General features: G+C 34.2%; 1 protein-coding gene across 1 annotated transcript; it reads right to left on the reverse strand.

The window, feature by feature from the left end:
* Nucleotides 1–1,622: 1,622 nt before the first annotated feature.
* On the reverse strand, nucleotides 1,623–7,495 carry fcer1g (Fc epsilon receptor IgFc epsilon receptor Ig). The gene is made up of 5 exons (XM_073859839.1): nucleotides 7,308–7,495; nucleotides 6,033–6,130; nucleotides 5,735–5,767; nucleotides 3,135–3,164; nucleotides 1,623–2,732 (listed from the first exon to the last, which is right to left on the reverse strand). The coding sequence occupies exons 1-5, from the start codon at nucleotides 7,366–7,368 to the stop codon at nucleotides 2,679–2,681; spliced, it is 276 nt and encodes a 91-aa protein (XP_073715940.1). The 5' UTR covers nucleotides 7,369–7,495; the 3' UTR covers nucleotides 1,623–2,678.
* Nucleotides 7,496–10,633: the final 3,138 nt, after the last annotated feature.

Consider the following 10,633-nt stretch of genomic DNA (forward strand, 5'->3'; position numbering starts at 1 on the left):
CAGTAATAGAGTGTTGATTTGTAATAAATAAATCAATATTTGTCTTTCACATAGTATGCAGCTGTTCAAATGTATTTCAAAACCTGATGTGGCCCTTGAGTCAAAAAGATTTGCCTACCTCTGGTCCAACCTGGGCACAGCCACCCTAAATTGTGATTGCTGCCCCCACAGTTCCCCGAGCACCATAAGGAAGGAGTACTGTCAATCTTATGCACTGTAAAACCTAAAAGTTAACTCAACTCAAACCATTTAAGTAAACCGGTTGCATTAGTTTTAAAACACATACATTTGAGTACTGTGAACTTAAACAAATTGAGTTATATGCAATTATGCACTTATATTTAAGTTCACACTACTTAAATATAAGTGTATAATTATACCTCACTTAAGTTCACAGTACTTAAATGTATGTGTTTTAAAACTTAAATGGCCTAATGCAACCGGATTACTTAAATGGTTTGAGTTTAGTTAACCTTTAGGTTTTACATTGTGCCTGTATGCCATTAAATCAGAGGGCTATCAGTTACTGCCTGATCATTATTTACATGTAAAGTTTGCATTTTTACCACTCAACAACACTATTAGATCAAAGCATTCAAAGGTCAATTTAAAACTGATTCAATAAAAAGCAAAGACAATGAAAAAAATGGGTACAGTTTTTATTTAACTGCTTTGTTGAATTTGATGCATTTAAGATTTGAGTGTTACATGATCACATCATGTTTACATGAATTGCGCTTTTTGTATGTAATATTGCATGTAAAATTGTCTGATCTTGTTTGGGGGGTTGCCAATAGGGGTTTTGCTTTGGGTGTCAAAATGGATAGAAACGGCCCTGCCCCAGATTAGGATACCCTGCTATTTTCACAGATAATCCTGTCACCCTTGTTTTGATCAGTATTGAAGATATTTGTCTCCTTCCACAGTTGGGATTGCTGTAAGGACCATCATGATAACCTGTCTACTATCAGCAATGAAGTGCTTAAAATACTTTTTAAAAATCCAAAAATTCAGTTGAATTGGACTACAAATGTTAAATGTTATGATGTCAACAAGAAGTATCTACAAAACCAAATATTTTTAAATTTGTTCAAATTATTTGGTTATAACCTTTTGTACTAGTTTCTACAATGTAATTAGTAGGCAAAACACGTTGTGGAAAATAGATTTTTTATTTGTAATTATGTACTTAACAATGAAAGGTATTAATTACATACATTTGATTATATTTCTTATGCTTAACAGAAAGTGTGCTTAATGTACATTCTGAACATGAATCATTTAATATTTTAATGTATGTTATATAACTATTTAAATATTTTAACATGGCATAAGCAACAAATATGTTAAATATAAGAATAAATGCTAGCCAGTTAAATGTGAATCATACTACTGTATATATTTATGACAAAATTTTGTATTCTGTATTTCTATTACAGTCCTGATTAGGGGAAAAACATTTGATGTGGTCAGTACACTCATAAAGAATATGTGTGGTCACAGTTAAATATACATTTCATCAGCATAAAGGATTTATAAAGGATATCATCAGTTATAGAATCTATTAATTAACAATATTTTTTGAAGAATAAAAAAGAACACAGGAAGAAGTAATAAACACCATCTGTTAAAATATTTATGTATGTAAAAATAGCTATAAACTATAAGAATTGTAGATACTATTTTACCAGTATGGGGCAGGATCTGCCACAATGTTGCTATTTTATTAAGTGTACAGTAATGGGAAGTGTCATCTTATAATTGCCAGAATTATTACTGCAAATCTATTGATATAAAATAAGAGAACTGCAGGTACATTATAGAATGATAAAAAGCAGGCCACAAATAAATTAACCAAGCATGATGGACAACCTGTGCAGTCACAATCTTTTGAAAGGTTGTTTTTATGACAAAACATTTGACTTTGAGTAAATTAAGAACTTGAATGATGTTTTTTCTAAATGTCATTTTTTTTGTTGAAGAGCTTTAATGCTCAAATAAACGAATGGAAACTAGCGCACACAAAAAATCAACCCAGCTCACCCCTGTGGCCAAAGTCAAATGTTTTTATAAGACCATTTATGTACTCTTTAAACCAGGAAATGGCTCGGACTCTGTGAGGTTAGTGGTTTGTTGCTATAGAAGCCAATGCAGGAAGCTTGCCTCAAATATAGTGAAACAAAAGTGTGGCATGTGTGAGCTACATATAGAGTTAAAAATACATTCATTAAAAGGTCACTGTAATTTAAATAGTTAATCAAGCACATAAAACACTTGAAATGTTTGTTTCGGAACTTTTACATTCGGTTTGACTATTTTTGTATCGCTTCTCGATGTGCAAGTGTCAAAACAGCCTAACATGAGTGATTATTACACTCTAAAAAATGCTGGGTTGTTATTAACCCATACTGGATAAATATTGGACAGAACACACCTCTGGGTTAAAAATGACCCAATGCTGGATTGTTGCGTGGGTTGTATTAACATTTCGAACCCAGTGGTGTGTTCTGTCCAATATTCAAAGCATGGGTTTAAACAACCAAGCATAAAGAAAATATCTTTTTTATAACAAGGTATGCGTTATAGCTTATTTACAATAGCTATACAAGTTAGGTTAGACCAACAGTTGAAAATGACGCAGTGTCCACAGTGTGAAAGTCTTCGCCGCCTTATTCTTCTCATTTTTTCGTACCAAGGGTCTCGTATGTGTCCTGATCATGAGGCTTGAGACCCTAAGGTGTGGAGGAGAGAGAGAGAGGGACAAAACGGATGTGGCAAGAGTCAGCACCATTTCAACAGAAACACACCAGACCAACCACAAGACTTAGTAAATATACAGACACTTTAATGTGTTTGCAAGCATCAGCTTAACACTATGGAAATTCTGCGTGCTATCACTACATTATAAGAATAGGTATCTGATACAACAAACTAACTGAACGTCTGATAGGTTTGTAAAAGATAATGTCATATCCAGATAGTATAAAAAACATATAGCTGATGTTGGTATAATTCTTTAGATTAGTAGAAATATTGTATATTGTGTCTTATGGTGACCTCATAGTTGCATAGAAACCAATAAACACCTGCGGCTACAAAAGAGTATTGAAGAGTCAAAGAACAAAAATAAATACCTCATAAACCCCTTCACCGGCATCTTTGTTCTGCAAAACATTAAATAGAAAACATCATTAGTAACACTGTACAGACAAGCGCTTCAAAAGAGACGAAAACTGCAACGTTGCAACTTGTGGTCAAATAACGTTTCTTTTATTGAACTGCAATTGTATCGCAGCATAGCATTTGATGATATCGTAAGAAATCATTTGTAAAGTTTGCATACTGGACCTATACATATAAGTACAGTTTATGGAACATATAGGGTGTAAATGCATTTTTTTTAAACACTAGACTCGTCAAACTATTTTGAGGTAGGACTTCACACAGTTTACATGGCAGGATGTCACAGTGTCAAGGGGGAGAACAGTTAGAGACAGCAAATAGTTTTACTGATAAGATTTTTAGATATGTTCAGAGCAATGTCTAAATGAAGGTATGTTGAACACTATCTTAGCACAATTGCACGTTGACATTTTTCACCCCATTTTATAAGAAATAAAAAGAAAACAACACCAAATTAAATTTTAGTATTTAAAAATGATTTATATATTCATATATGCGTTAAGAGACACATACTTTTACAACAACAATCCATATGTAAAATGCTATAATGTAGTTACCTAAATATAAAACATTAATAGTTCTAGTAAACTAGTAACTATTTGGTTACCGTAGTATACTTTTAAAAATAAAGGTGCTTAAAGATTCTTCACGGGGTGCTATAGAAGAACCTTTTTTGGTTCTTCAAAGAACCATTTCTTTATACATTTTTATAATCTGAAGACCTTTTATCACCCATTAGTACTTTTAGTGAAACAGAATGGTTCTTCAGATAGTAAAGGTGCTTTACAGCAGTGGTTCTCAAACTTTTTTGGCGTGTGTACGATGCATTTCTTCGTGCCCCCCTCCCCCAAAGAAAATGTATGACAAACAATATTTTTATTAAACAAAACACATAAAATTATACAACGAATTGCTGTTGGTTAGTAGCCTTATTCGTAGGTTTAATTACACAGAATTTATGATTAATTAATGAATTTTATAAAATCATCAGGCAGCCCCCAGTTTGCGAAACACCGCTTTAAAGAACCATTTAGACAGAAAAGGTTATTCTATGGCACACCTTTATTTTTAAGAGTGTATTATTTAAATGTTGACTTATGTTGCTGTGCTTAGGGGTGCATTTTGCATCGGTCAAATGTAATTGCTCCGTAAATATGTTTCAGTGTTTCTTGCTGCAGTATAAATTACAACAATTCATTATCTCCTAATAACCTTCCAAATTCTGAATAACAATATTTAGAGTTTTGTTCCAAAACGAGATACATTTTTACAAAAAAAATTGTTTTTTGATGCATTCCAATTAATATCAATCAAACCGCGATTGGTTTGTTTTGATTTAAGCCTTCATAACTAAAAAACACAGCTAAGCAGCACAATAAAAACATGACAACACAATAATAAACATGTTTTGACAAAAAAATTTGGAACCACTTTTGTAAAATTGTCAAATCATTGTCTTAGTAGGGTAACAATAAACAGAATAGTGAAAAAGCAATTTGTGACACACTGTTTCCTTTTTATTTATTTATTTATTTAACATGTGGCTGCTAAAATAAACTTATGACTAAACTGCAAATATACTGTTAACAATTTAATCGATTCTTTTTGCACTTCTAAAGATAAGAGCTTATCACATGCTTCATTCACTATTCTGCTTTTACAGTAAGTTTTTAGTAGGTCTTCAATTAGAGACATTAAAGGACACTGTTTACTTGCATAGATTGCCTGTTTTGGTATATGGTGTCAAAAATGTATAAAACAAAGCATGCTTACTGCTTAAATGCTTACAAGTGTCTGTCTATTACTAAAGTTATATATGAAGAGTTTGGTTCGAAAACGAGGTAACTCCGTTATTATTATAACATTATGTTAACATGTTTTTATTGTGTTTTATTGTGTTACTTAGCTGTATTTTATTAGGGTTACACTTTATTTTACGGCGTCACTGTTACAGTGTAATTATATATTTAAGTATTTAGTCATCATCAACATGTACAGTACTTACTATAGGGTTGGGGTTAGGATTAGGGTTTGGTTTAGGATTAGTTGCATGTAATTATGCATAATTAACTGTTATTATATTACTATTATAATTACTATAATAATTACATGTGTAACAAAGACACAGTAAAATAAAGTGTTACCTTTTTTAGTTATGAAGGCTTAAATCAAAACAAACCAACTGCAGTTTGATTGATATTAATTGGAATGCACAAACAACAAACTACATTTTTTAAAACAGAGGTTATCTCATTTTGGCACCAAACTCTTCATATATATAAACAGAATGGTTGCAAATTAAAATAACAGGTTTAAGTGCCGTACACATCTACAGGAAGTTTTGTAGAACGCACGGGATAAAACCTAGATATCTTTAAAAAGGTAATTGTGATCATTTGCTGTTTGTAATCACTTGTAACAAATTCCAAATATTTTTTGCTATTTTTTAATCAAATTAATGTTTTTTCTAAACGTTTATTTCCCTTTAAAAGCGTTTAGACATAACTTATAAGAAAAGCAATATGAGTATGTGTATGTGTGCATAACTTACCCTGGGCGATTTTTTCACTGCTTCTTTATTCCTTAGCTATTAAAAAAATAAATAATTATAATTCATTATCATCAGCAGCATCTTATACCACAGTTATTATGTTTAGTAAATATCAAAATAGAAAACAAAACTAAAAGTAAATTTTTTACTGTTAGAAATAAAAATGCATACTTTTAACCAAATGAAACATTTGAACGGTTTCATTCAATTTCATTAATACAAAAGAGTCTTCTGACATATTTCATTTAAACATTCATACACTATCTTATGCAAAAGAAATATGATTGTGCATATACAATAGCTTCAGTCTGCAGTACAGGATGGTTAAAACAATCCCATAGATAAACAGCACAGCATCCAAGACATAGCATATCTGTGGCTCTTTCAAATTTGCCTCTTTAAATAAAAATGATGAATATAATTAATTCAATACTAATAGGAAATATTAATATTCTTCATATATTACAATGAATATATACACAACTAATAAATGTATTATTATTTATATATGTATAATATATTAAATGGTCCACAAGTCAGATTTATATGTCACATGCTCTAATAAATGCTGGGTTGTTGCAGTCCAGGGTTGGGTTATGGTATGAATTTTTCTAGGTTATTTTTAACCCAACAATTGGGTTTGTCCATATCTAGCATTTTTGGTGTGTACATAAAGCACAAGTGTTTTGACCTAAGGTGTTCTTTCCGTGGTTTGTTTGTGTTTGATATTCTAAACAGCGTATAACGCTTCATGTGAACACTTCAAAGAACTAACATTACAGTCTGAGCTGAACACTACATTGTTAAAACTAAAGTTTAGCAAAACATGCACGCGTAATATTATCTGCCAAGGCTAAGTAGCTGCCATTGTTGTGTTTAGTGTGTGGTTCAAGCAGTATCTTACAGAAAGAGAAAAAGGGCAACTTCCTGGCAACAAAGATCTATTTCCTTTAAAATGTAAAGTTTCTATGATCACAAAACTTACTATGTTTTAGTTTGTACAAAAGCGGTCAACTTCTAAAGGACATGTGACTGTCCTAAAATCTAAATCTTTATGAACGTCCATTCGTAAAATACAGAATAAAAACTTTGACTCAAACCGCTGCATGCTACTTCCACAATCAGCAATCAGAAAATACAGTTCTTTGAAATAATTATCAAAAATTTAAAAATACTTGTCTGCCATTTACATAAACGAACACTGAAAATGTGCCAATCATCAAGTTCAGTGGACAATATGACTTCCTGGAAACTACTTTTTTCTATTTTAATAAAATCATGGCAAGATAAATGACAATTCTTTATAATTCAAATTTTATTTATTATAATTTATAAGTAAAAGATACATTATAATAAGTACTAATGAACATTTTTATGTCATTGCTATTTTTTATTTCAAAAAACAGGGAAAGTCAAAAAGCAGCTTAATCGTCCATACTCCAATTTTTGCCAGCTTTTAACATTTGTTTTGATGTCATATCTTTAAAGAAATTCGATAAAGTAATTTCCGACTGATAATCTGTCGCTTATTTGAAGAGCAATAGCGACGTTTAACAAATTGAAATACACTTACCAGCACTGCTAAAGCTGAGCCACAGCGAGAGCAAAGAAAAGGGGAAGGTAGCCCTTATCATTGTACAAAATATTTGGGCTTTACTCAATCTGTGTCAAACCTCTCTGGACACGCACCTCCAAAGGGGCTTCTCAGTAAACAGATGCAACGGAGCATCAGAGGCCGACAAGAGGGAAGTTGTGGTGAAAAATGTCAGTTTTGAAGATTAAACCACCCCCACCCCGCGTGACGAAGAGGAAAAAGTTTGACAGCCTTCAGGCCTGTTCCTTGTAAATGCTGAACAAACATTTTGACCCTGTACCTTCTTAAAAATAATGTGTGAATTGAAAGATCTCAAACGCTATTGTTGTTACAAATTTGTTTGTACTTTTTCTCTTAAAAATTGTGCTTTAGGGTTTCTTCACAGCAATGCCATATGGTAGAACCCTTCTGGTTCCTCAAATAGCCATTCAGTTAAAGGGTCTTGAAGAACAATTTCTTTTATTCCCATTAATAATCCAAAGAAACGTTTTCCAAACCAAAAGGTTCTTCAGATGACATTGGTTCTAGAAGCCAAAAATGATTCTTCTATAGCATCGTGAAGCACCTTAATTTTTTAAGTCCCTGTAAAGTTGAAATTTGTTTCTAAACACATTAAAAAGACTGTGAACTATGTAGTACTTAATTACAGAGCCTAACATGATGGCTCCTTTATGCACTTGAGTCACCATGCATGGCCCCACACCTACAACAATCACGAACACCCATTCGGGTTGTAGTGGTATGTAAAAGTTGAAAGAGACGGCAGCTTTCCGTAAGGGGGTGTGGGTTCAGCACAGACAGTGGACACGCCCCCAGCATAAGAGCATAGAATCCTGCATATTTTTCCTAGATTTTACTTATTTTAAGTTAATATAATTTTTTGTGGTGTCACAAACTCAGACCACATTTAATATCTGACTTTACAGGGACTTAAAAAAAAATCTTTGTATCCCAGATCTTTTATTGTTTGGCTTATTAAAGCGATACTCCAGCCAAATATCAAAATACCCCATGATTTACTCACCCTCAAGCAATCCAAGATATACATGTCCGTCATCTTTCAGACAAGCACATTTGGAGTTATTTTAGTAAATTTCCTTGCTCTTCCACGCTAAACAATGGTAGAAAACAGAGATCAGAGATAAACTTCTGACTTTAAAACCCAAAAATGTGCATCCATCCTTCAAAGAAGTAATCCATGCTGCTCCAAGGGGTTAAAAAAGGTCTTTTGCGGGTAATCAATGCAATTTTGTAAGAAAAATATCCACACTATAATAACTAGCTTCCGGTACAGACGCCATCTTGGACTCATGCAATTCACGAGAGTCACTGCGCAACGTAACCATGACAACCAGCGCTCACTACGCTAAAATTCACACGTGAATCGCATCCAAGATTTATTATACTTTATAAAGTTTGAAATATAGACCTTTATTAACCACTTGGAGCCGTCTGGATTATCTCTGTGAAGGATAAATACACTTTTTGGGGGATTAAATTGAGAAGTTGTTCCCTGAACCCTGTTCTCTACAGTTATAAGTTAGGAAAAGGACATTTACTAAAATAACTCCAAATGTGTTCGTCTGAAAGATGGTGGACACATGTACAGTGAGTAAAATAAGTATTTAAAACACCCTGCTATTTTGCAAGTTCTCACACTTAGAAATCATGGAGGGGTGTGAAATTGTCATCGTAGGTGCATGTCCACTGTGAGAGACGTAATCTAAAAAAAACATCCAGAAATCACAATGCATGATCCCCTAAATATCTATTTGTATGATACAGCTGCAAATAAGTACCTGAACACCTGAGAAAGTCAAGGTTAATATTTGGTACAGTAGAAATTACTCGGGGGAAACGTTTCCTGTAGTTTTTCACCAGGTTTGCGCACACTGCAGAAGGGATTTTGGCCCACTCCTCCACACAGATCTTCTCTAGATCAGTCAGGTTTCTGGCCTGTCGCTGAGAAACATGGAGTTTGAGCTCCCTCCAAAGATTCTCTATTGGGTTTAGGTCTGGAGACTGGCTAGGCCACGCCAGAACCTTGATATGCTTCTTATAACAGTGCCACTCCTTGGTTATCCTGGCTGTGTGCTTCAGGTCATTGTCATGTTGGAAGACCCAGCCTTGACCCATCTTCAATGCTCTAACTGAGGGACGGAGGTTGTTCCCCAAAATCTCGCAATACATGGTCACCCTCTCCTTAATACAGTGCAGGCGCCCTGTCCCATGTGGAGAAAAACACCCCCAAAGCATGATGCTACCACCCCCATGCTTCACAGTGGGAATGGTGTTCTTGGGATGGTACTCATCATTCTTCTTCCTCCAAACACATTTGATGGAATTATGACCAAAAAGTTCTATTTTGGTCTTATCCGACCACATGACTTTCTCCCATGACTCCTCTGGATCATCCAAATTTTCATTGGCAAACTTAAGACAGGCCTGGACATGTGCTGGTTAAGCAGGGGAACTTTCCGTGCCATGCATGATTTCAAACCATGATGTCAAACCAGACCATTAGTGTATTACCAACAGTAACCTTAGAACCGGTGGACCCAGCTCTTTTTAGGTCATTGACCAGCTCCTCCCATATAGTTCTGGCCTGATTTCTCACCTTTCTTAGGATCATTGAGACCCCACGAGGTGAGATCTTGCATGGAGCCCCAGTCGGAGGGAGATTGACAGTCATGTTTAGCTTCTTCCATTTTCTAATGATTGCTCCAACAGTGGACCTTTTTTCACCAAGTTGCTTGGCAATTTCCCCGTAGCCTTTTTCAGCCTTGTGGAGGTGTACAATTTTGAATCTAGTGTCTTTGAACAGCTCTTTGGTCTTAGCCATGTTAGTAGTTGGATTGTTACTGATTGTATGGGGTGGACAGGTGTCTTTATGCAGCTAACGACCTCAAACAGATGTAATTTAGGATAATAAATGGAGTGGAGGTGGGCATTTTAAAGGCAGACTAACAGGTCTATGAGGGTCAGAATTCTAGCTGATAGACAGGTGTTCAAATACTTATTTGCAGCTGTATCATACAAATAAATAGTTAAAAAAATCATATATTATTTCTGGATTTTTTTATATTATGTCTCTCACAGTGGACATGCACCTACGATGACAATTACAGACTCCTCCATGATTTCTAAGTGCGAGAACTTGCAAAATAGCAGGGTGTTCAAATACTTATTTTCCTCACTGTATATCGGATTGCTTCAGGGCAAGTAAATCATGGGGTAAATTTGGCTGGAGCATCCCTTTAAATCAGTTGAATCATAAAGTTAAAAATGTATTTGCAAATACAAGG

The sequence above is a fragment of the Misgurnus anguillicaudatus genome, chromosome 21, assembly GCF_027580225.2.
Source record: "Misgurnus anguillicaudatus chromosome 21, ASM2758022v2, whole genome shotgun sequence".
NCBI classification, from domain to species: Eukaryota; Metazoa; Chordata; class Actinopteri; order Cypriniformes; family Cobitidae; genus Misgurnus; species Misgurnus anguillicaudatus.